Genomic DNA, 27,190 nt, shown 5'->3' with positions numbered 1-27,190 from the left:
TACTCCAGCAAACAGCGTCCCAATGCCTGTCACCCGGGTCATGGCCCTCGGCCCTGCTAGAGTGAATTCGTGCTTCTGGTGCCCCTGCTGGGGGAGGGCTGCTCTTGGGGGCCAGGACTTAGTCCTACTGAGCCCTGGAGGGAGGGAGTCCTTGAGCCCTGAGACAAGTGAGTACTTCTCAGCCACTTTTCTGCTCTCCTTTCAGACACATAAAAAACCTCCATTCTCCTTTGACGTTACTTGACATTTCTGGTAATAACAGCAGCTTATGATGTGCCCAACGCTGTTCTGAATATGTTCTGCTCGCTGTTCCAACACACTATCACAACAAAACAAATCAAAGCTACTGTAACCCCAAATGTTTTTTAGGCTGCATTGCCCCTGACCTCCCCTGTTCTGAGGGACCACAGGCCAAGCCACAGAGGTACTTAACAAATATTTGCTGAATACAGAAACAAAGAGCAAATTAAAGTATGGAACCATCTAAAACGGGATGCCAACAAGGCAAATGGCCAGGAACCCCACCTGAGCCACCAGCACCTGTAACCCAGTGACGCCTGCCTGTGAGCACATGGCTCTGATGGGTGGCGAGAGTACCACTTGGCCTAAGCTGTACAACGATCTCACAAAAACAGGACTCTCTGGAAATGCATGCGGAGCTCTCCATGGGGCTTGACCTGCAGGCACATGGCCTCCCTCCCTTCTGTTTGCCCAGGCAAGGAGTCCAGGGAACCCTGTCCACACCAGCCAACACTTTTTATGGCGTTCAGAAGGAAGCAGGACAGGGGCGTTTTATGACTTCTTGAAATTTTCTACGTTTCCTTAAGTTACACTGCCCTTGGAATTATATCAATTCCATTCCCCACCCCACCCCCAGTTTCTAAAGTAATTCTTTTTTTAATGGAAATAACCACTTACTTGGAGCTTGGATTTAAAAGATTAGCAATTAAAATATGCAAACAATGAATCATGGAACGCTACAACAAAAACTAATGATGTACTGTATGGTGACTAACATAACATAATAAAATTTTTAAAAAATTAATAAAAGATCAGCTATTAGGTATTTTGGATACATTGTGATTACCGACTGACATTTCTAATGCAGAATATGTTTACCTGGACAATCACTAGTGATTATACTGTTGCTTTTAGAAAACAGAATTTACTTAATTTTCAATTGTTAATATAATAATTCAGATTACATAGCAGCAAAGATTTTAAGTACTAAACCAGTAAAATAAAGAAATAAATAAATGCTTTCCTTACTTTCTTAGACGATAAAGGTTTAGAAGCCAAGGAAAATCCATCCAAAATTTTGCCAATGTATCGAAGATCTTTCTCTGATTCTATAAAATGATGTCATTGATTAATTTCAGAAGCAGAGAAGGTTAGAATAAGACAAAAGACGTCAGTTTTTTTATCTCCAAGAACATAAATACCACAAACCACACATGATTATCTCACAGAGATAGCAGTAAAGAGGAGGGAAGAATGGTACGTAAAGCCTTCACACCTCTGTTGACTCAGTGACTGGCAGCCTGGCCCACAGCACCCTCAGCTGATTAGGTTGCCCCGGATGTGAGGCTATGGCTCTCCCAGACAAGTACCTCAATACTGTTTTTAGAAAAAGTATCTTAGGTCCTAAGCTAAGCCTAGGGGCACCAAAGAATAGACTCTGTGGAGTAAAAGATCTCAAGAAAAAACATCAAGAGGACAAGTGTGGTTAAAAATAAAATCATAACCATGAGAAAGTCATTTCTAAAACCAGGTGAAGAACCAGGGGGAGACTAACCCCCCAATTTCCTTAGCAACTATCCAAATAAAGCAGAGAAGACAATATAACCAGGTCAGCCAGTAATCTAATCTCAGTTCAAATTAAAAGGTACTTTTGTTTTTCTTCCCCAAACCAAATTCTAACAAGAGATAAAGATCACTAAAGATCACTCAGGAAACAGAATGACCAGTGCCCTCTTGACTTGGAGCCAGGGATTGGCCATTGGTTGTGGAGACAACCTAATGGACAGGGCTCTTTGATTCTCAAGGATTTCCTGAGCGTAGTGGTTATGTCAAAAATCCATATGCAGGGGTACCTGGGTGGCTCAGTCAGTTACTAACATCTGCCTTCGGCTCAGGTCATGATCCTGGGGTCCTGGGATCAAGCCCCACATCGGGCTCCCCGCTGAGCAGGGAGCCTGCTTCTCCCTCTCCCTCTGCTGCTTCCCCTGCTTGTGCTCTCTCTCTCTGTGTCAAATAAATAAATAAAATCTTTAAAAAAAAATCCATATGCACGAAATGCATTTTCTGTAGCCATAAGCTCCTTCTGCATGACCACCATGAGCATGTACACAAGCTGGCTATCTGGTCCTGAAGTAGACATGACCACCCACGGTGCAGGCAGGACTGAAGTCTGCAGGCAGGACTGAAGTCTGCAGCCACTTATAATGCAGCCCAGCCCTGTAACTATCCTTCCCCCCTCAAAAGCATTCTTTGCACTTCAACTCATGTTGAACTTTTGTATCAGCTTCTGAAGTTCCTAAAATTCTGTGGGATAATTTGGGATTAATTTTCACTCTTGGCACCCCTATGTTTATAGCAGCATTATTTACAAGAGCCAAATTATGGAAGCAGCCCAAGTGTCCATTGACAGATGAATGGATAAAGAAGATGTGGTATATATACACCATTGAATATTACTCAACCATCAAAAAGCATGAAATCCTGCCATTTGCAATGACGTGGATACAGCTAGAGAGCATAATGCTAAGCAAAATAAGTCAAAGACAAATACCGTATGATTTCACTCATATGTGGAATTTAAGAAACCAAAGAAATAAGCAAAGGGAAAAAAGAGGGAAAGAGACAAACCAAGAAACAGACTCTTAACTATAGAGAACAAACTAGTGGTTACCAGAGGGGAGGTGCGTGGGAGGATGGGTGAAATAGGTGATGGGGACTGAGGCACCTGGGTGGCTCAGCTGGTTAAGCCTCCAACTCTTCATTTCAACTCGGGTCACGATCTCATTGGCTGTAGGATTGAGCCTCATGTCAGGCTCGGCACTCAGAGGGGAGAATGCTTGAAGATTCTCTCCCTCTTCCCCTCCCCCACTTGAGCATACTCACTTGCATGCACCCACAAGTTCGCTCTCTCTCTCAAATAAATAAATAAATCTTAAAAAAACAAACAAACAAACAGGTGATGGGGCTTAAGGAGTGCACCTGTCATAATAAGCAGCGGGTGATGTATGGAACTGTTGAATCACTATATTGTACACCTGAAGCTAATATTATACTGTACGTTAACTAAACTGGAATTAAAATTAAATTAAATTAAAATTAAAAAAAAATTTAGAAATCTTTCATACTCTTAGAATTTTGTATTCGTTTAAAGCCCAGCAATTTTACTTTTGTGAATTTATTCTGAAGAAATAAGAAACAAATGTGCATAAAGACAGAGCCACAGAATATTTATTATAGCCACATGGATCATGAAAAAAAAATAATAGTTTAAAAATCAACCATGAAGATTGGCTAAATTTAGATTCACTCAATGAAAAACCTTAAGGTCAAAACTACAGAAGCTGTGCCTGGGGTGGAGAGGAGAGGGAGCCATAGCAGAGAGGGGATATGAGGAGCCTAGGGAGGTCAGGGAAAGTCACCAGCTCAGGCTTGATGAGGAGAAGGGTGGAATTCAGTCAACAGGCACAAAGGTGTTGCATAAAGGAAAAGCCAAAGATTTGGCCCAGGAGGCAGATTTAAATATGTATATCTAGGGCGCCTGGGTGGCTCAGTTGGTTAAGCGACTGCCTTCGGCTCGGGTCATGATCCTGGAGTCCCGGGATCGAGTCCCGCATTGGGCTCCCTGCTCAGCGGGGAGTCTGCTTCTCCTTCTCACCCTCCTCCCTCTCATGCTTTCTGTCTCTCATTCTCTCTCTCAAATAAATAAAATCTTTAAAAAAAAATGTATATCTATTATAGATTAGTAATTACTATATAATCAATATATATGGATATTCGTATTATATAATTAATACATCTTAATATGATACAGTATTATATTAACATATTAACATATTCAATATAATTAATGTTAATTATTTATTAACATGTTAATAACATGTTAATACATGTTAGTATAATCTATAATACTATTATAACATATTGATATTTTTTTCTTTTCCTTTTTTTTTTTTTTCTTAGAGAGAGGGCCTGGGGAAGGACACGGGGAGAGGGAGAGAGAGAAAATCTTAAGCAGGCTCCACACCCAGCACAGGGCCTGATGTGGGGCCCCATCCCTAAGATCATGATCTGAGCCAAAATCAAGAGACACATAGTTAACGGACTGAGCCACCCAGGTGCCCCATACATTTTCTTTTAAGTTATAAAAATACATAGTCTTAGTAGAAAATTTTGAAAATACAGGCAACCAAAAGGAAACGGTAACACCAAACTAACATTTGGGTGCACACTCTCCCAGCATCTTGTGTAAAACCCTAGATTCTTTTTTTGGTGATGAGGACAGAGGCCCCTGACACTTACAGAGTGCCTGCCGTGTGCCCGGCATGTCTTAAGCCTTTTCCGGCCGCGAACAGCCCTATGGGTGGGCCCTGGTCGTGCCCACGGTCCAGGCAAGGACACTGAGGCACAGGAAGATGAAGCAGCCTGCCTGAGGCCACAGCTGACAACTGGGCAGAGCCAGGGCTGGAGCAGAGGCAGTCTGTCTTCAGAACATGTGTTCACAGTCATCAAGCAAACACCTCTAAAAATTGTTTTGCCCCTTTTTTTCTTCCAGACATGCAAAATAGGCATCCTTTTGGGAAGTTACGCTTGGATTACTTAGATTATTTCAACATGTGTGTTTCAGATGTATTTTACAGGAGTTCAATCAGATTTAAGGACAGCTAGAAATGTCTCTGTAGATGTTTTCTCTCAGCAATCACCTCCTTACTTCACCTTGGAGCTTCTTACTATTATAACCAAAGAAGAGTGGGTGCTATTTATTCAGTCTTTGGACAGGTACTGTGCCCAACATGGAGTTATGCCACTTAATCCTCACAATGACCCTCAGAGTGGATTTGATCATCACTTTACAAATGACACCCAGAAAGGTTATGAGTCTCGCCCAAGGTCCTGCAGCAATCCAAATCCAGTCACGTGACTCCAAATCACAGGCTACTCACGCCTGCTCCACACTGTCTCCTCCCTGTACCTTTTCTGGAAAGAAACACAGACCTTCTACTTAGAACCATAGGATCTGAATCCCTACAGACTCTGACTTGAAATCCAAGTTGCGTTGAGAGGTATCCATCTCCTAGCCCAACAAGAGCCTCCTAAGAGCCAGGGACTCAAGTGAGGAGACCAGCTGGGTGCCGTGTTCCCCTTGCTGCAGACCCCCACACCTGGCCTCCGACCCGCTGCCTGAGCTGGCCTACCTTGGCCAGCTGCCCAGGTCCTCGGGCTTCCCTCTGACCCCATGCTACTTCTACCCTGCAGCACAAGCACCTGCCCTCGTACTCGCTCCTTGCCTGATTCCAGACCTCTTCCCCCTCCCCACCTCGGCCTCGTCTCAACAGCTGGCTCTGGCTCCCCCCGGTCTACATCTAGCTTCTGCCTTACTCTCCACACTGGGCCTCTCTTCTCCCCACTTTGTTTCTCACCCTACATCTTTCACCCACAACCCCCAACTCCATTATCAATTTTGCAACCCCTTCTTCCTATAATACCCTGACATGTGGTCCTACCATCGGTTGTGGACCTATGGAATTACCTTTCTGACTTTTATATTGCCTGGGGGCTGTCCAGCCATACAGTCCATCTCCAGGCTCTTCATCCTTCAAAATGGTGTCATATTTGGATAAAGTTTCCGTGGCATAGATGTCATCATCTTCCTCTTCCAGGGCACCAACACCAAAAGCCTTCAAAAACAAGGTTTTGAACTGAGCAATTACAGGTTTTAGGGTGTGTCTCATTGAAGGATAAAGCTACTTTAAGGATGTGACCGAATAGCCCACATTAGCACCGCAAGATCACCAAGAGGCAAGGGAAGTGGGAGACCAGATTGACACACAGACTCAAGTTGTCTTGGAAACCATGGCCAGAAGTAAATGCCCTGCCTTCAGTGCTGGAGCTGTCCTCTGGGCCCAGGAGCAGCTACAGGTCTGGGTCCTAACACAGGAAGGTGTGGAGAACACACCCAAGCAGCAAGGCAGGAGAAGAACAGGGCCTCCAAAAGGAGAAAGGCAGAATATTCATCTACTGTTCAGTGTAGCCAGGGCTGATGACCAGGATCTGAAGGCTACCACTACTGAAACAGCTACTGTAAGAACTCCTAATCATTGTGGGACACGGCCTCCAACAAGTATCACTTTTTGTTTAAAAAAAATTGGGAAAGAACATGTATAGGAAAGAAAAGGTAATGACAAAATTTGCTAAATGTAATTTAAGAAAGAGCTTCTAAATCAATTTGAGAGCACAGGCAATCAGGGAAAGCTCTCCATCTCCTCAACGGTAAAAAGCAAGGCTCCCAAGTGAAACGTACACTCATGTTCCTAACTTGGGGCTTGCAGCGCTAGGAAACAGTCTGAGAGGTAGTAAAACTTGGACTTGAACTTGAGAGGCAGATTACAATTCAACTATTAACTAAATCAAAGGGGTAAGCGTGGTTTTTCTGCTCAGTCCCACAAGGGTGTGAGAAAGCAGTCCTCAGTCCTGGCAACACACAAACTCCACCAAAAACATTAGGTCACAGGATGTCAGCAGTAAAATCAGGAAGGTGTGCTTTACATGTCTTCAGAAAAGACTGTACGGAAAAAAGAACCACTTCAAAGTCTTCAGGTTAGTCAATGAATAATGAGTGCCTACCATATATATAACATATGGAAAGCATTCTCATTTGTCAACGCTTCCATGTTCACGAAACAGAAACTTTTACCTGGCCTGAGATTCCCAATTTTCTTCCTTTATTTACTCCAACCTCTCCAAGAAGACTGCTGGTCCCCTGGGGCCCCCCACCGAAAAGATTAAAATGCTCTCCCGAAGTTCCAAACAATGCTTGGTGGGGATCCAGACCCTTGTAAGCCAGTCCATGCACATTATCTTTAGGTGTGAAATCCACAGGTGTGACATCTTTGGGGGCAAAGGTCACATTTTCAGGCACATAGTCATCATCTTCCTCCTGCTCACAATGATGAAAAAGTGGAATGAAGGTGACTCACTGCCTGGTGCAAAGTCCTATAAAATACTATTTTCAAATGATTATCTCCAAACAGAACATTGACCAAACTTTCCTTTCCTCTATCACAAATCACTAAATCAAGTTCTTGATACTAACACAAACAGTGCCGTTTTAAGAATCTGAACAGACTTGGATATCTATGGTGCTGGCATTTTGCTAATTACATTCTCTGACGTGAAGGTAGTTTTAGGGTAGGAGTATTTCACTGTAATGGGATCCGACGGATTTCTAAAATCGTTTGACCCTAAAATTTCACGTTCATAAAGAAACAGATGTTTCCATACCAAACTCAAGGTCAGTTATCCCATATAATACCTCAGATCCTTCAGAGCCTCCAGGGGGTAATGCACAGCCATAGATTTTTACTCCAGGATCTATAAAAGAGATTTCAGATACATTGGTCATAAGCAACTGAAAATATAGAAACTGGAATTGCTGACACTCTTTAGAGATTCACGACAGCCGTTATGAAAGGTGCTCTGGCTTTAGGGTCAGAGACTGATCACTGAAGAATTGTTTTCCACCAGCCCCTGCCCTGCCCACACTCTGGCAATAATGTGCTTAATGACTGACTGCTATTGCCCCAGCACCATGAGTTTGTCACCTGGCTAGGGAGACCAAGGGCAAGAAATAAACGGAAAATAACCCTGTTAAGCTGTGACACAGTTTTGACAAGAGTAGGAAACAGTTTCACGCAGTGCTAGCAGGAATATAAACTAGTAAAATTCTTCCAGAAGGCTGTTATGCATGACACACAAAAAGCCTTAAAATATGGTTGACCTTTTGGGAATGTAAATTGATAAGCCACTATGGAAAACAGTATGGAGGTGCCTCAAAAACTTAAAAATAGAAATACCATACGATCCAGTAATTCCACTACTGGGTATTTAGCCAAAGAAAACAAAAACACTGATTTGAAAAGATACATGCACCCCTACGTTTACTGCAGCATTATTTACAACAGTCAAGATATGGAAGCAGCCTAAGCATCCATCAATAAACGAATGGATAAGAAAGATGGGGTACATCTAAATATGCAATGGGATATTACGCAGCCATAAAAAAGGATGAGATCATGCCATTTGTGACATGAACAGACCTGGAGGGTATTATGCTAAGTGAGATAAGTCAGACTGAGAAAGATAAATATCATATGATTTCACTCATATGTGGAATCTAAAAAAATACATGAACAAACAAATAGCAGAATCAGATTTACAAATACAGAGAACAAACTGATGATTGCTAGAGGGAAGGAGGCAAAATGGGTGAAGGCAAGCGGGCGATACAGGCCTCCAGTTATGGAATGAATAAGTCATGGGAATAAGAGGCCCAGCACAAAGAACAGTCAGTGGTATTATAACAGTGTTGTATGGTGACAGATGGCAGTTACACTGGTGGTGAGCACAGCAGAACGTATAGGCTTGTCAAACCACTAGGACGTACACCTGAAACTAATGGAACACTGTGTGTCAACTATACTCAAAATTAAATTTTTTTAAAAATACAGTTGACCTTTGAACAACACAGGTTCGAACTGTACGGGCCCACTTATACACAGACTTTTTATAGTATCGTTAATGTAAATATATTTTCTCTTCCTTCTGATTTCCTTAATCAATTTTTTTATAGCTTACTTTATTCTAAGAATAGAGTATAGGATACATATAACATATAAAACACGTGCTAATAGACTGTTTATGTTATCGGTAAGGCTCCTGGTCAACAGGAGGCTATTAGCAGTTAAGCTTTGGGGGAGTCAAAAGAAACATGTGGAAATATAACACTGTATGTTAATTATACTTGAAAACAAACAAATGAACAAACAAATAAATATTTTATGTGGATTTTCAACTACCCGAGGGTTAGCGCCTCTAACCCCCCTGTTCAACAGTCAACTGTACATGCACACTACCCGACCCAGCAATTTTATTTCTAGAAATATGTAGCCATTAGAAAGTATGCTACAGGGGCGCCTGGGGGGCTCAATCAGTTAAGTGTCTGACTTTGGCCCAAGTCATGATTCCAGGGTTCTCAGACTGAGCCCTGTGTCAGGCTCCCTGCTCAGCAGGGAGTCTACTTCTCCCTCTCCCTCTGCTCCCCACCCTGCCCCCCACCACCACTCATGCTCCCTCTCTCGCTCTTACTCTCTCAAAAAAAAAAAAAAGTATGCTACAGAATGGGTGACAATCGGCATACATACCAGGTTTCTGTCGGCGTGGTTTTCTCTTTACTCGAGGGCCGATTCCTTGTCCTTCCTTCCAACCCATTTTTCTCAACAATTCAAAACCAATAGATAATCTAGGATATCAAGGCACTGAATGTGAACTTCCTTTTATAATACTAGAGGACAGTAGGAAATAAGCAGCCTTTGAGTCCCTGTCCAGCTCACACCCTTGTCGTGCCTGAGCCCTTAAATACAGCCCACCCCCCTCCACATCAGCAGTGCATGGCCCTGCCGTGCTGGCCACAGCTGACTGGATTTGGGTGCACACCCAGCCTGAGGAAGTCGATCCGAAGCCCTCTCTGCTGGGCCTTTGGAATGGACACCTAGGGACTCTATATGGTCCTTGTCAAGTCTGTGGTCTGGGAAACCATGAGTCTGAGGCGGCCACATCAGGCTACACGCCCAGGAGCAGAAAAAGGAGATATGCAGAAAGAGAGGGTAGAATGAGGCAGACAGGAGAGAGCCCTTAAGGCTTGAGGGAAAGGGTGGGAGGGAAGGCACCCTTGTTCCTAATAGCTCACCAGCCTCAATGATTCCCAGCAGCACAGCTAGTCACTGGAGCTCTAGAACACGCCATGCAATAACAGTGCAAGATCCTTTTGGCAAAACCCCCTTTTTCACTCAAGCTAGGCTTCTCCTACTTGTAACAAAACTACTCGTAATTAAGATCATTATACATTTGCAAGGCAGTGATGCCAAGATCGGAAAAGTTAGAATTAAATTCTCACTTTGCTGGTGTTATGAGGTCATCAAGCAGAGTAGCTCCAGGAATGGGGGCAGTAGCAGCTGCTAATTGCCTGGCCTTTTCTCGTATTCTATCTTTGGTTTTGGAAGCAAAATCATCCGTGGTAACAATCGCTTTAGGTGCTATCCCAAATTCACTAAGATCCTTAAAAAAACATTCAAACAGAATTACTTACATCATTTGGTAAGTGATTAACTGTAATACATCAGATAGCTTTATTTCTTAAAAACAGTTAAAACTACACAACTGATGGGGTGCCTGGCTGGCTCAGTCAGAAAAGCATGTGACTCTTGATCTCAGGGTCGTGAGTTCAAGCCCCGTGTTGAGGGTAGAGATTACTTAAATGAATAAATACAAACTTTAAAAAACAAACACCACACAAACAAAAACTACCCAGCTGAGTTAGGGATCAATGCAGCAGCTGACTTTACATTTGACTTTGGCCCCTGCACATAAGCTAAGGCTGATGGCAGAGGACAGGGCATGACGATGGCCACTCAGCGAGGCCACAAGAGGCCCAGCCAAGCTACGAAGACAGGAAGTAATTAAAATACACTAATGACTTTTACAGTAAGTAAGTGTGTTCCTCTTGGACAATATTTCAAGGGTCAGAGTGCAGGGGGCAAATCTTAGAGTCACAGCCAGCAAGCATTCCTGAGCGTCTACGTGATAACTTTAAGTGTTTTTGCATTTCCTGTTGGCTGCCTTTCCAACAGCCTGTGCCTCTCCCTGGGTCCTCACAGAGCTCTGAAGTGTGCAGGCGCCTGCCTTCCTCTGTGCCACCATGCACTCCCCCAATGGTGTCCTGGTGTGTATGCTGGGACCAGAGGAGGGTTAGCGAATGGGAGTTCATGTCTTTTCTAAGCCAGTCCTTTGAGCCCATTTCCTTTGCCAACGACTGCTTCGAGAATGAGCACGTAAAACAATCTGGGGCGCCTGGGTGGCTCAATTGGTTAAGCGACTGCCTTTGGCTCAGGTCATGATCCTGGAGTCCCGGGATCGAGTCCTGCATCAGGGTCCCTGCTCAGCAGGAAGTCTGCTTCTCCCTCTGACCCTCTTCCCTCTTGTGCTCTCTATCTCTCATTCTCTCTCTCTCAAATAAATATAAATAAAATCTTTAAAAAAAATAAAATAAAAATAAAAAAACAATCTGCCTAGGGCACCTGGGTGGCTCAGTCAGGGCCCGACTCTTGGTTTGGGCTCAGGGCATGATCTTGGGGTCGTGAGGTGGAGCCCCATATTGGGCTCCCGCTCAGCGGGGAGTCTGCTGGAGATTTTCTCTCTCCCTCTCTTCCCTCCCCCACATGCACACGCGCGCTCTCTCTCTCTCAAAATAAATAAATCAATCTTAAAAAACAAAACAAAACAAAACCACAATCTGCCCAAGCAGACGTGAGGGAAAATCCACAGCAGGACTCATGTGAATGGTTTCCTTGCTCTCAAGAAAAGATACCAAGAAAAAAAGTCCTCCTTCCACTGGATATTGTCATCCTGGATGTGCCATCTGGAACTCCTGCAGCCACCATGGGACCACAGGGAAGGCTGGTATGAGGACAAGCTGAATGCAGAAGATGGCAGGGAGGAGAGGACCTGGGGCCTCATTGACATCTAGACGTCTTGTTGTGTGAGTCACGCTTCCTTATAGATTACGCTAGTCAAATAGGAAGGGGACCTCTGCTTGCCTGTTACCTGCAGCCTAAAGCGTGTTAATAGAGTGTTTGAGTTCATCTTTATCACAAATGAATCCACGACTAGGTTTCAAGGCAACAGAGGATTAATTTTAAAACAAACTGGAGCCCATCCTGCAGGCCAGTAGGACCCCCCCCCCAGCCCCCATTTGCCCCTAAGAAGGTGGCGGTCTTCATTGCTTTAATGATGGACCCAGATGCCTGCACGTGGCTCCCTTTCACTCCTTCCTGGTCTAGTCGTTCACTGTTCCTTCAACTGCAGTGTGTACAGCAGTCACTATGGAAGGAAGGCTGCAGGCTCAGCTCCGTGGGTACTGCACTTTTGGGGCAACTGGGGCCTTTTCAAGGAAATTTGCCTATAAATGACTTTCCTCTCCACTCTTAACTTTAGAAACTGGCCCCAGCATAAGACATTATCCCAGTGAACAAGAATCCATTGATGTACAGAGCACACTAATCCAAATACCTAAAAGATAAAGCTTTGCAAACAAAGAAGGCATCGTTCACTGAACCTTCTGGAGAGAGTAAAGGTGCTGTAACAGCCAACCGCACACATTCCACCGGCTACGTGGCAATTAAAGTTGTGCCTACCCACCTCTTCATCCATAAAGTCTTCCGGACCAAGAACAGATTTGTCTGCTCTGTTCTGTCGTGAAGACACAAAGGAAGAGGGTGTCCATCCTTGAAAGAAAAGCATTTAGAATATTACAATTTTGGTTTATAACTAAATAATTCAGTAACAGTGCAATTATGGGCTTGAAACTCCCAATACCTACAAACTCTTAGCTCCTTCCCTGCTCATATAGACATAATTACATGACATAAACATATTAATGCCCACATCTCCTGTAGTCAGAACTTAGGGAATACTGTGAGGTTTCCCCCTAAGAATTTGGAACCAAGAGAAATCAAATTATTACATTGAAAGTGGCATATGAGCAAAAGATGCAAGGTCACCTTAAAAGGCAGGACCACTCTGGAGACCAGCAGGGTAACAACAGACACCAACTTATTAACAAATCACAGAAATACTAGGTCAGGGTGCATGAGTCAGCCGTGAAAGGGTGGCTAGAACCAGAGTCACAGAAGCAAGGCACAGAAGCAATGGGAACATTCAGGGGGCCCTGGCCCGAGGACAAGGACTCAACCTGGCTAGTCTAAGGGCAGGCTGTGCCCACCCCAGGCCCCCTGTTCCATCACACTCCTGAGTCCTATAACACCACCCCTGCTCCCTGTCCACGGTCACCAAGCATGTGCCATGCCTACAGCATGAGAATGGTCTGGAGGTCAAATGTATCTGTAACCTTCTAAGATACACTTTTTTAGTTTTCTCTAAGACTGACACACCTCCTCTCTGATTTCCTACAAGAGTCTTGTGGACCTGAGGAGTATGAGGCAGATCTACTCTTGGTTAGTGGGTAGAGCAGATTTCTGGGCAGGCCTGGGAGACAGCCCCAGCTATCCAGGAGTGAGGGTCAGCTTTCCCAGGCTACTGCCTGGACTACTGGAGTTCTGTAGTCTCTGCCCGATTTCTGTACCGTCCTCCTCATGGTAAAGAGATACTCCAGTGTATTAACCTATCACAGTCTACCTGACAATCGTTTGGGCTGGTCTTATTACGGTAGGCGGCACACCTAAACCTGCAACACTCAGTTGTCTCTTAGTGTCCTTCTTTCTTCATAATCCTACTGCCAGTTTTTACATTTGTAATGTTAAAAATAAGTGTGCAAGTTTAATAGTGCCTTAGTTACCTTACTTTGCCTTTCCTAATAGTAAGGCTGAATACTCCACAGCGTTTCTATCACCTCTGGAGTAAACTGTTCAAATACTCTGATCATTTGCTCACTGCTCTTTATACATCCTGGATACTGAACTTTAAACCACCTTATTTACCCCAACTATTTCTCTTACGTGGCTGGTTCTTTCTTGTACTGCTTTTTTCATCTCTATTGTACTGTTGTTCTATACAAGTTATTGTACGTATCTATAAAAGACGTGCCCCATCTTATTCTTAACAACTGCTACAGGAGTTACTCAGTTCATCCCATCCTCATATCTGACATATAAAAGCCATTTTCTTCAGTTTCTATGTGAGAACATTTAAAAAACATGCATTACTTTAAACAATGCAGAACTTATTAAATACTGCATAATGTGCAAGCTGTAACTGATTTTTCTTCGGGTCAAGGGCAGGTACTGACAAGTGCTGCTGTGGTCCCCAGTGTCAGGAGGGAGTGGCTCTGACCCTCAGTGGCCTCACCTACACAACAGCTTTGACACCTGCCCTCCTCAGTCACTGAGTTGTGTGAAACAAAGATTATCTGAGTGAATCTGTGTGACAGCAGTTCGTGTGTGGCAAGACGCGATACAAAACAGAAGTCACGATCATCATTTAACCATCTGGTTAGGATGTATCTTTTTTTTTAAGTGAAGGAAAACTTTCACTCACAGATGGTAATGAACAACACACCAATGGACTCTGCAAACATGCCAAACACTGAAAGAACACAAAAGTCTATGGTGTGTGTATTAAGATGTTTAAAGAAGTATTTTATTTAAAAAAAGGGAGAGGTGGAAGAGGAAAGAAACATGGTATTTCAGTCATTTGCTTCAGCAATATTATAGCTATCAGCAGGAAAATCATACCTTCCTTTGAGCCAACGGTGTTGAAGTACCCAGCAGAGAAACCTCCACTGAAGGCTCCATGAAATCGTTTATACCTTCCTTTTTCATCTCTGACAGTCTGATCCTGAAGAGGAATTGGTTTCTTTGGTCTTTCACCTGAAAAAAATATTTTGAATGAGAGAGAAAGGGATGGTGGATTAGAAAAAATTTAGGGAAAATGTCATTTTTTAAACGTAATGAACTGTTTATTTCTTGTAATTTCAAATATAACAATTTTTCTTTAGAAGAGTTGTTTATTGGGGCACCTGGGTGGCTCAGTCGTTAAGCGTCTGCCTTCGGCTCAGGTCATGGTCCCGGGGTCCTGGGATCGAGCCCCGCATCGGGCTCCCTGCTCGGCGGGAAGCCTGCTTCTCCCTCTCCCACTCCCCCCGCTTGTGTTCCCTCTCTCGATGTGTCTCTCTCTGTCAAATTAATAAAAAATTAAAAAAAAAAAAAGAAGAGTTGTTTATTTATTTGAGAGAGAGAGTGGTGGGGAGGGACAGTAGGAGAGGGAGAGAGAATCTGAAGCTGATTCCACACTGAGCACAGAGCCCAATGCAGGGCTGGATCCCACGACCCTGAGATCAGGACCTGAGCTGAAAGCAAGAGTCCGATGCTCAACAGACTGAGCCACCAGGACGCCCCTCAGGTATAACAATATCAATTAAGTTTTTTATTTTTAGACTTTACCTGCTTATACAGTTTAGAAAGTAACACATGGTATCTTCTTTATAGTTCTAAGGCAATTATAGATATCTCTTATTTGTATTAGACATACATTTTAGCAAAAGTGGCCCGATTCCCACAAAATTCTAACATGTAAACTGAACTACACGGTGGTGGTAGGGGGGAGGTTCAAAGAGATGGAGGTGAACCCTACTGGCAGCGGTAGAGGCAAGTCGCTGGGCTGGCACATGGCAGAGGTTTGCGACAGAAGGAACAATTCTGTATCTCTCCTAGAACTTCACAGCAACCTGAGACCAGATTTTTTCCTTTGGTATTGCCCATTCTCCCCAAATCTTAAGAGGTTCCTTATTTCTGGCAATCTCCTGATTCCATAGTTACTGTTCTTTAGACTTAATTCTTTTCCTGCTCTGCTGAACAGGGGTGGGTTGCTACAACACATAAGCGAAAAGGAACTTAGTAAAGTCTAAAAGTTCCTTAGGTTTCAACTTTCAGGCGCTATGACCCACATTACTAACTAATTTTATCAACTGCAATTCAGAATTCTGAATCTATTAAAAATAAAAAGTAACCATAAAGTTATTTTCAAACATTCAGCACAGAAAGCAAGTTATAGAGCAGTTAAAAGCACGGAGTTGAGAGTCACAGCGCTGTCACCCCACCTTCCCAACACCAGGACTTCCATCATCTTGACTTCTCTATGCCTCAATTTCCTCATCCGTAAAATGGGGGTGACACAAATAGTAATAGCTATTTCATAGAGTTGTTATGCAAACTGAATAAGATAATGCCTATAAAGCACTTAGCAAGAAGAGATACACAATAAACACTTTAAAAATACTAGCTGCCATTATTATTATTATTATTATTATTATTATATACAGTAGGAAAGGCCATATGTACCTGTTAATTCAATAATTAAGCCAGTTACTCCTTCTGGAAGATGGAACAAAAAATAGAGGAACTTCTAGCCTCATAGTGCTAAATTCTTCCTAGTAGCTTGTGAGGTCTTTAAGTCATTTCTGGAGTATAACCCATAGCAGGGCAGTCAAGAGCTCAGGTTCTGAAGACCAGGAGATCTGGGTTCAAATCCCCCTCTCCTACTACTTGCTAGCTTGGTGAACTTGGCCAAGTTACTCGAACTCTCCAAGTCTCAGCCTCCCCAACTGTAAAAGTAGGGTAAGAAACAGAACCTACCTGGTAGGCTGGTGCACACACACAGGCCTGAGCACAGTGTCTAGTCATAGCGAAGCTCAGTCAACATCAGCTACGATTTCATTTCAGTCTGAAGAACTGAATTACAACTTGAGTCCCCTAATCCAAGATCGTCACTGTTTCTTAGAAATGAATTACGCATGATCCACTACCACGTGTGCACCTGGCATGACTACTGGCTAAGGGGGGTTTCTCAACTTCAGCACTATGGGCAGTTGGTACTGGATAATTCTTTGTTGTGGGACGGTCCTGTGTACCGTTGGATGTTTAGCAGCATCCCTGGCCTGGAACACCAGATGCCAGGCAGTAAGCATGCCCCGCCCTCCGACATGACAACCAAAAATGTCTTCAGACCTTACCAAATGTCCACTGAGGGGCAAAATCAGCCCCAATTGAGAACCACTGGGTTAAGGTAAGAGGGCAGGGCCTGCCAATGCGAGGTGCTATTCTTGCTTGGTTCTCAAGGTGCTCTTAATCAGGAAGGGGGGATAAGATCTGCAGACAGCTAAGTGGAAACTGTGGCGGCAGATAATGAGGGCCGACCAGCATGGCCTGCGGGGGCCCACAGAGCTCCTGAGGAGGAGGTGCCACCTCTAATCACATCAGGAGAAAACTCCAGGGAGGAGGTGACATTTTAGCCAGGCCCTCTTATAATTACTGCTACTAATAACAACTAATCCCTTCTTTTCACACATATTATCTCATTTATTATACCTGATAAGGACACTCTGATTCAGTAACTGCCCCAGTGTCCACAGCTAGTAAGTACAAAGCTGCATCAGATCTCAGTTCTACTTCCAAGCCAGGGATATCACCCATACTATCCTTCACCATGGAAGCAGCCCTGTACTAGACCCTGGGTGTGGCAAACTAACCACAACTCTGTCCCTGCCTCCAGGGCCCTCAGAGCCCAGGGGAGGAGACCTGAATATATAGGAACTCTTCTGATGATGTACAAGGACCACATCACAGTGTCCTTCAGCATGAGCAGAATCTGATAGCTACTGATAGAGACACAATTCCCAACAGAAGCATTAACTCCATCAGTAAACAGGAAGTCTAAAAAGATAATGTCAGATATTTTTGAAAAAGTAGTCTAGTCTGACCAGAAGGCAGGGAAGGAGAAGATGGAACTGGAAGGGCAGACAGGGCAGAAGGCCTTGAACACAGTGCTTAGGGGTCTATGGTATGTCCTGGGGGTGATGGGAGCCACAGATAGTGTTAAGTGGGAAAGTCATAACGTCAAAGAGGAAAATCGTCCTAAAATTAATCTGAGTACAGGATAAACCAGAGATGAGGAGAATTCCAGAGCCAACTAAAAGTATCTAATGAGAGTAGGTAAGTGCTGGTGCCCCTTCCTTGCAGGCCAGAGAGCCTATGTGCCTATGGGTCTGTGTGTGACAGACACTTTGGCCCCTGTCTCTTAACCAGTAAACCTTTCTGTCAGGGCCAGCAACTTTAATTAAGTGGTAGAGTTCCTCCTCTACTAATGTTTGTCTAACCTGTCACTAAAACTTCAAAGCAGAAGGAAAGTGATTATTGGCTAGTATGTTATACTGTAAAATGTACTCAGAGTGCATTTACACTTCAAAGTGCATAGGAAACAATGACTCAATCTTCAAAAACTTCCAGTGCTGAGAAGTTAAAGAATGATCTTAGAGTCGGGGCAAAAAGGATCTACAAATCCAAAGCCCCTTCCTTCCATTTCAAAAGCATGGTTAGGCCATTAGGCTTCACTTCAGTTTCTGTGCATGATCGAAGAGGAAGAATTAGAAAAATATAGATCAAATAGTTGATGGTACAATGTGTCACCCACAAGGAAATGAGTGTAAGACAAGAAATATAGAAATGTATAAATAGCTGCCCAATCTGGCTGCAATAACCTCCACCCATGCATGTTTAACCCCTGCCCTCTTTCTGCATAGTGAAATCTAACCAGTTTTCAAGGGATCCCATCCTGCTCTCTCAGATTTCTCTGCTAGCTTGTGTAGGCTATTTCCTGTCTATATCAGATAAGGTAGCACTTGCACACCTTGTACTTTTGTTTTCAACTAGATTTGAAACTCCTCTAATACAGGATCTTTGTCAACAAATTCTTTGAGATCATGAGGTGATGCGTTTGCCAGTAAGGCTAATGTGATCTTTGCTTGTATTAAAGAACTACAGTCTAAGAGGGCACCTGGGTGCCTCAGTCGGTTAAGTGTCTGCCTTCGGCTCAGGTCATGATCCCAGGTTCCTGGGATGGAGCCCCGCGCCAGGCTCCCTGCTCAGTGGGGAGTCTGCTTCTCCCTCTGCCTGCTGCTCCCCCAGCTTGTCCTCTCTCTCTCAAATGAATAAATAAAATCTTTTTAAAAAATAAAGAACTACAGTCTAGAATGAAGAACATACCAATGGTAGCCCTGCTCTACCCACATTCTGGTCCCATACTTGGAGAAAGGCTCTGACAAATTGGGGTTTCAAGGACTTTAAACTGAATATATTAGAGGATGTTGAGTGTAGTACAGAGATGTCTTAGAGGAAATGCAAGAGCTGTCTTCAAACACAAAGAAGCTTTCAGAAGACTAGTGTCCCTCTGTCTTTTGTAAGTAGAGGGTAGAAATAGGGCCAGTGTCCAGCAAAAGTTTCTAATGGTTAGAACTACTTGTAGGGAACAAAAAGGGTCATCAGTGGAAAGTACAGAAGTACAACTAACCTGGTAAGATGTGGTCAGGGTGGGAAATAAGATCCCACCAACAGAAGGCCTGCAAGTAACTCCTAGCTACCATGCTTCCTTGGTCCTTCCCACAGGGCTAGCACTACCATCAGTCCTTACTGGGCACCAAATACATTGCTGAACATATCGAGTCGTTAAGCCATCAGACCAGAAACATGGGAGAGGACCTTACTTCACCTTGCCCTCACCCCCACATTTCAGCAGCAAGTCCAGTCTGCTCTGCCTTCAGCCTACACCTCTACCCAGACCATTACTTATCCCTGCCAGTGCTAACAACCCAGTCCAAGCCATCCTCATCTCCAGACTTCTTTTTGCTAATCTCCCTCCTTCAGTCTTGCCCACCACCCCCCAACCCGCCTATTCTCAAAATCCAGCGCGAAATAATCTTAAAATATACAACTCTCCCTTGTGTAAAACCCCGCAATGACTCCTCTACACTTAGTATAAAATCCAAACACCCTTAACATACCAAGTAGATACAGCCCCTGCCCCCAACATCATCTCTACCAGTCTCCCATTGGTGCCGTCGGCTCCACCCACACAGTCCCGCCTGTCCCTCAATTTGTCAAACTGGCTCTGACTCGAGAAAATTTTGCACTTGCTGCTCCCTCTAACTGAAATGCTCTCCTACCCAGATCTTCATACGGTTGGTTCCTTCCTGTTTCAAGTCTGAGCTCAAACGTCCTCTCCTAGGGTAGACAATGCCTGACCACCCCCTGTTCTCACACGAGCCTGTTTCGTCATCTTTCTGTTTCCCACCCTCAGGGTCTCCCATCCATCCCTCCAGAACGTGAGCACTCCGAAAGCACACCGCACGTTTCTCTCGTCTCTGTTCCCGACACCAGTAGCGAGAGAGCCTTGCCCCCGGGGCCACCCGAGGCCCGGCACAGGGTTGAGTGTTTTTGCCCCGAATCCTGGACCTGTTTCTCACAGAACCCAGCGACCAATCTGGCCCGCACCTTCTTCCAGCGGCTCCAGGCCTGTCCCATAGCTGACCAAGTCCTCATCGCTGTCACTGTCCAGCGCCGCCATCCTGCCCCTTCCGGGCCCCGCCCCCTCGCTACGGAAGCCTCGAAGGGCCGAAAGCCTTCAGCCCTTTCTCCTCCGTGAACCAAAGCTATGAGTGCAGGTGCAGGAACGTGCAGGCGGGCTTGCCTGTCGCCACAGGTCTGTGCCTGGGAGTTCTCAAACCCGTCCTGTGACAGCCGGACCCGGCAGGAGTTGCCTCGGAGGCTCTGGCAGCCATGACATCCCATCCTAGCTCCGCATGGAGCCGGTCAGGAGGAGGCGCCTGGGAGAAGCTGGGAGCCACCCAGAAGTCCCGCCGCGTGGCTGGTGCTCGGTGTTGTCTGCCCGCCCCGACCCATTGGCCCCCGAGCCCCTCTCCCTGCCAGCAACCTCCCGTCCACCTTCACTCCCACCCCGCCCTCTGTTTCCAGATACGCACAGATAGGCGCTTTATAGAGTATCACTCTGAGGTTTGTATCGGTGGAGTCCTCTCCCAAACCTCTGGAAGGATTTCCAGACGCTGGAACTCCGATGTCCATGGTTAAGGCAACTCGGGAGAAAGAGAGAGTGGGAGGAAAGAAGGAAAGAAGGAAAGAAAGAAGGAAGGAAGGAAGGAAGGAAGGAAGGAAGGAAGGAAGGAAGGAAGGAAGGAAGGAAGGAAGGAAAAGGAAAAAGAAAACAGGGAAGAATACTAAAAAGAGAAAGAAGACGAGAAAAGGGAAACAAAAAGCCAACAGACCTGTAAAAGGCTGCTGTGAGGTGGGGTGGGGACGCTCAGGACGTCCCTACTGAACCTAAAGAAAGAACCATCTCGGGCGCCTGGGTGGCTCAGTTGGTTAAGCGACTGCCTTCGGCTCAGGTCATGATCCTGGAGTCCCGGGATCGAGTCCCACATCGGGCTCTCTGCTCAGCAAGGAGTCTGCTTCTCCCTCTGACCCTCTTCCCTCTCGTGCTTTCTATCTCTCATTCTCTCTCTCTCTGAAATAAATAAATAAAATCTTTAAAAAAAAAAAAAAAAAAAAAGAAAGAACCATCTCTCAAATGGGGTGCTGTTATCCCACCCCCAAACACCTTTTTACAGAAGGGAAAGACGAAGCTCAGCTAGTAAGCTGTGAGGTTGAGATGAAATCCAGATGAAGCCCAGGTTTTCAAAATGAGGGTCAGAAGTTGGCATGAGTCAGAATCATCAGGATGTTGTTAAAATTCCCTCTATCCATCCCCCAGGGCTTCGAAATCAGAATCTCTGGGAGTGGGGCTGTTGCTTGAGCACTCACGGTAAGCACCCTCTGATCTCAAGGCCTTTGCGTTCACTGTTCCCCTGGGTTGGAATGTCCTTCTCCCAGATGCCACATGACTCATTCCCTCACCTTCTTCAGTTATCTGCTCAAAGGTTACTTTCTCAGTGAAGTCTTCTCTAACCCTATTTTTAAAACAACCCCTATTTGCTCTGTGCTCAGTGAGGAGTCTGCTTCTCCCTCGCCCTCAGCCCCTCCCCCACCCGTAGTGCAGGAGAACGTGCTCCCGCTCTCTCTCTCAAATAAATAAATAAGATCTTTTAAAAATTAAAAAGAAAGCATTTTGCTACACTCTCTATTCCCCTTATCCCACTTTACATTTTTCCACAACACTTACCACCTTTAATACTCCATATAATTTGATATATGTCTACTGTCTTTCTCTCTGCATCAAAACTGTAAACTCCACAAGAACATTGATTTGGACCAGTTTTTCTTACTTTCTTTGCTGTATCCTCAGAACTTAGAACAGTGCTTGGCACATAATAAGCACTGAATAAATAATTTTGAAAAAAAAAAAGAATGGATAGCTAGTTAAATAAGTCATGGTACATGACTTTAAAAACAAAAGATTTTTTTTTTTTATTTGAGAGAGAGAGAGAGAGAAACAGCATGAGAGGGGAGAGGGTCAGAGGGAGAAGCAGCCTCCCCGCTGAGCCGGGAGCCCGATGTGGGACTCGATCCCGGGAATCGGGGATCATGACCTGAGCCGAAGGCAGTCGCTTAACCAACCGAGCCACCCAGGCGCCCCAAAACAAAAGATGTTTTAAAACAAGTTTTAAAAATAGCTACAGAATTGTTTGACACCTCCCATTGAGAATAGAGTCTATGTTCCCTCCCCTTGAATCTAGGCTCCATAAGTGCTTGACCAAAAGGTTACAGCGAAAGTGGTAACATTACATCTCCCATACCCAAGCTTTAACTTGCAGATTCAATTTGGGATGCTGGCCCTGGGAACCCAACCTCCCTGCTGTGAGGAAGCCCAGGCCACAGAGAGAGGCTTTGTGTAGGTCTGTGACCAAGCCCCCGCCCCAGCTAACCATCAGCATCCACTGCCAGATGTTTGAATGAGGGAGATTCAAAATGACTCCACTTCCTGCAGCTGCATGCAAGGCCTCCTGGCTGAGTTCAGCCACCTCCTGGAAACCTGAGAGATAATAATAAACTAACTGTTCTTATTTTTAAGCCATTATGATTTGGGGTAATTTGCTGGAACAATTACTATACTATACAATTACATTTCTATATGATGGAATAGTCTAAGGCATTAAAAAAAATGCTGGTGAGGGCGCCTGGGTGGCTCAGTTGGTTAAGCGACTGCCTTCGGCTCAGGTCATGATCCTGGAGTCCCGGGATCGAGTCCCACATCGGGCTTCCTGCTCAGCAGGGAGTCTGCTTCTCCCTCTCACCCTCTTCCCTCTCGTGCTTTCTATCTCTCATTCTCTCTTTCTCAAATAAATAAATAAAATCTTTAAAAAAAAAAATGCTGGTGAGGCATGATCTCCAACATGTGTTGTTAAATGAACAAAACAAGGGGTGAGACAGAGTCCACAGGGTGCTGCCAGTAATATTGAAAGAAAACACAAATAGCCAAATTTGTGTTGTTAAATGAGCAAAACAAGGGGTGAGACAGAGTCCACGGGGTGCTGCCAGTAATATTGAAAGAAAACACAAATAGCCAAATTTATTGTGGCTATTATATCCACAGTGTGGATACATCCACACATACGGAGATATGCATAGCATATCTCCAGTAAACTCCCGGAAGAAACCAGTAACAATGGAGGCCACGGATCAAAGTACACCAGGGTAGGAGGGATGCAGGTATACCACATTGTGCCGTTTGAGTTTTTGCTTTTAACTACATCCCTGGGGTTTTTTTCCAAAACATTTTTATGTCAGTGGCTTGGTTTTGATTTTAAATGTATGTATTAGTGTGTACCAATGTACTAAGGGAAAGGCATCTTTTTGTTTCCTGAAGCCCGGCAGGGTCCCAGGATCATCTGCCCATCAACTGTCATTCTGAGTCTAAATGTAGATATTGACAGTAAAGAAGATTGGCGGCTAATCCATACACCCAAACAAATCGTGAAGGTCCATGATTTTATTTCTAAATTACCCAAACCTATTTTTGTACAGTTTATAGCTTTTAACCAGGCAAGAAAAACCCAATAAAGTCATTATTGAGAGTTTTACTCAATTGGATTCCTGACAATCCTAAGCATTTGGTAAAATGTTAATAACCACTTTCTGATTCCTGATCGCTGGGGTTCAGGGGAACAAGGGCCCTTCAAGGTCCCTGTAGCTTCCTCAAAGAGTAGCTCTCAGTTGTCTCCTGGATATTTCTAGGATGACTGGATGCTCCATCTGTGACCCTGATCCCTTACAACCTCATACTCCTGATTCTTGGCAGCAGGAACCTAAAGGCAACATGTGTTTTATGCAAACTATAGCAGCCTAAACACCACAGACCCTTCCTTTCTTAGACATGCAAAAAGGGAGAAATCTCAGAATCTTATCAGGAAACTGCAGATAGGAAGATGTGCTGAATCACCTGGGTATGAAGTAATTTCTTCCTCGTGGTCCATAGAAACCTGCTCCACATGCTTTGGAATCGGCGTCATTCATTTTCCTGCATTGAGTTTTCTTTTCTTTTTTTTAAGATTTTATGTATTTACTTGACAGAGAAAGAGAAAGAAAGCACAAGCAGAGGAGCTGAAGGCAGAGGGAGAGGGAGAAGCAGGCTCCCGGCTGAGCGGGGAGCCCCACTCAGGGCTCTATCCCAGGACCCTGAGATCATGACCTGAGCCAAAGGCAGACGCTTAACCAACTGAGCCACCCAGGGGCCCCTGCATTGAGTTTTCTTATTGAAATATCACATATAGAGGTGCCTGAGTGGCTCAGTTGGTTTAGCGTCAGACTCTTGGTTTCAGCTCAGGTTATGATCCCATGGGTCATGGGATGGAGCCCCATGGTGGTCTCCATGCTCAGCAGGGAGTCTTCTTGAAGCTTCTCTTCCATTCGTGCACACTCCTCCCATTTGTGCACACTCATTGCATGTGCACATGTGTGTGCTCTCTCTCTCAAATAAACAAATCATTAAAAAAAGAAATATCACATATGTACAGAAAAGTGCACAAATCATAAGCACATGGTTCTATTCATTTTCACAAAGTAAACACATCCATGTAACAATAGGCAGATCAAGAAATAGAAATTTTCCTGAGTCCCAGAAGCAATAGTCCCAGAATGAACTTTTTGTCTGCTTTATATTGCATATAAAGTAGAATCATACACTATTTTCTGGCTTCTTTTACTCAAGGATATATTTGTGGGCAAAATATGTTGCTCACAACATACCTGTTGCTTGTAATAGTACTACGTTCGTTTTCATTGTGTAAAATTTTTCATTATGTGAGTATGCCACAATTACCCATTCTACTGTTGATGGGCATGTAAGTAGTTTCTAATTAAGGGCTATTTTGAAAAGTGCAGGGTGTCTGGGTGTCTCAGTCGGTTGAGCATCTGCCTTCAGCTCAGGTCGTGATCCCGGGGTCCTGGGATTGAGTCCCTCATCGGAGCAGGGAGCCTCCTTCTCCCTTTGCCTCTCTCTCTGTCTCTCATGAATAAATAAGATTAAAAACAAAAAAGTGCAGCTGTGAACATTTTTGTACATGTTTTACAGTGAACACAACACATGCATGCATTTCTCTGAGTTATCTACCTAGAGTTGGAATTGCTGGATCACAAGTTAGGCATATATTTGCTTTAGATATATTTAGAAAAATGCCAGTTTTCCAAAGTGGTCCTAAGGATTTATACTCCCACAATGTATGAGATTCTGGTTGCTCCACATTATCTGAATATTTGGCATTTTTTGCCATCTGTCGCTCATTTATTTTAATCCTTAATCACTTCTCAGTGTGCCAAAGTAGCCTTCCTTTTAAATAATCACAGGAACAGTGTAATGTAGCACAGTGTATGATATAGCACCAGACAGTCTAGCTTACCAGGCTCATGACCTCTGAGCCTCAGCTTCTTCCTCTGTAAAATGGGGATGGTAAAGTACCCATTTCTAGGGTTGTGGGAGGACCAATGGAGATCATGTACACAAAGTGCGTAACACAGTGCCTGGGATAGTGTAAGTATGCAATAAACAACAGCTGTGTGTAAGACCATAGTTTATAGCTGGGGAAACTGAAGCCACAAGGCGGTTAAAGGATCTGGCCAAGGTGACTCAGTGGCAGAGCCTGCCAAGCCTGAGGTAGCCTCTGTAGTTGGTATACTTCCATCGCACCACATGGCTTCAGTTTCTAAGAATTTTTGAATAAAAATTGCAAAATCTGGTCTATAGTTTACAATGAATTTTAGTCATGTAAGGATTACTTGTAATTTCTTCTTTAAATTTGGCAAATTTCATAGGATTCTCCAAGAGGAGATATATATCAGAGAAGCTAATGCTCCTTTGTCAACAAGCAGGTATTAGGTGGTGGGATTTGCGTTTTACTTGGAGAAACTGGGTCCCTGGACAGTCAACCACTGGCTTGACAAAAACAGTTGTTTGCAGTTCAGATTTTAACCTTTTGCCTACCTCAGAAATTCTCACCCCAGCTTTTTTTGTTAGGAGCGCAGGGACTCTTTGGCAGTTCTTGTGATGCATACCACCAGCAGGGGTGACAAATAGAAGGCTAGATGTTACTCTCCTGCTGGGTCAGCAACAACAGTTCTCATTCCCTGATCATAGTGGGATCAGAGATATGGGGTTCAGGCCATGGGCCCCCCTGCAATGAGCCGTGAGAATGCTAGAGATGTCTGATGTGCACAGCCCCAAGGAGTAACTCTCAGATGGTTCACGTGGCCTGCTGGGACTCACAGGAAAGTGCTCCTTTTCCTCTGAGGATGCTGGGAGACAGCGTGAGGGTGGGCTGGTGTGTTTTTAACATTATGCCTCTTTCTCTTGTTCTTCCTTTTTAATCAAAAAAGCAGCTCAGGAAGGCAATGGTGTCAGGCTATATTAAATAACAGATTTTGGTTTTCACTGTATTCACTTTTTTTTTTTTAGAGACTGCACACCTGTGAGGGGAGAGGGAGGGGAGAGAGGGAGAGAGAGAATCCCAAGGAGGTTCCACCTCAGCGAGTAATCCCACCTGGGGCTCATTCCCCGTGATCTAGAGATCATGACCTGAGTGGGGAGATCATGACCTGAGTGGGCAGATCAGGACCTGAGCGGAAACCCAGAGTCCAGCGCTTAACTGAGTAAGCCACCCACGCCCCCTGGATTCACTTTTTTTTTTAATAAGATTTTATTTATTTATTTATTTGAGAGAGAAAGAGCAAGAAAGCAGGGGGAGAAGCAGAGGGAGAGGGAGAAGCAGACTTCCCGCTGCGCACAGAGGCCCATGTGGGGCTCCATCCCAGGACCCTGAGATCATGACCTGAACAGAAGTCAGATGCTTGCTTAACGGACTGAGCCACCCAGGTGTCCCGACATGGTTGTCTTTTCAAATAAAATTTGTTTAAATAATGTGAGTAATTTTAAGGAAGACTATTAAGTCAGTAATAGTGCAAGTGGCACATATATGTGACAAATCCTAAAGGCAAATGGAGCTTCAAGGTGGTAGGAGATGACAAAAATCTAAGGTGATAGGGAATGACTGAAGTCATTGAACCAAAACCGATCTTAGCCACTAACGGGGACTATGCCCTTGCTCACTTCA

At 44.4% G+C, this 27,190-nt stretch overlaps 1 protein-coding gene across 1 annotated transcript in view; it reads right to left on the bottom strand.

Moving 5' to 3' along the window:
- GPATCH1 (G-patch domain containing 1) overlaps window positions 1–20,332 on the bottom strand; it is a 43,135-nt gene extending 22,803 nt beyond the window's left edge. Inside the window, exons 1-9 of the mRNA XM_027620071.1 lie at window positions 20,130–20,332; window positions 14,541–14,675; window positions 12,490–12,575; window positions 10,190–10,350; window positions 9,438–9,535; window positions 7,550–7,608; window positions 6,932–7,174; window positions 5,768–5,915; window positions 1,270–1,349 (exon numbers count right to left, since the gene is read on the bottom strand). Of these exons, the coding sequence (XP_027475872.1) occupies window positions 1,270–1,349; window positions 5,768–5,915; window positions 6,932–7,174; window positions 7,550–7,608; window positions 9,438–9,535; window positions 10,190–10,350; window positions 12,490–12,575; window positions 14,541–14,675; window positions 20,130–20,202 (1,083 nt within the window). The 5' untranslated portion in view covers window positions 20,203–20,332. The remainder of the gene's footprint in view (window positions 1–1,269; window positions 1,350–5,767; window positions 5,916–6,931; window positions 7,175–7,549; window positions 7,609–9,437; window positions 9,536–10,189; window positions 10,351–12,489; window positions 12,576–14,540; window positions 14,676–20,129) is intronic.
- Between the last annotated feature and the right edge of the window lie 6,858 nt (window positions 20,333–27,190).

This window comes from Zalophus californianus, chromosome 17 (assembly GCF_009762305.2).
Source record: "Zalophus californianus isolate mZalCal1 chromosome 17, mZalCal1.pri.v2, whole genome shotgun sequence".
Taxonomy (NCBI): Eukaryota; Metazoa; Chordata; class Mammalia; order Carnivora; family Otariidae; genus Zalophus; species Zalophus californianus.
Note: the sequence above shows the minus strand (reverse complement) of the source record. Positions and strands in the feature narration are given on the sequence as shown.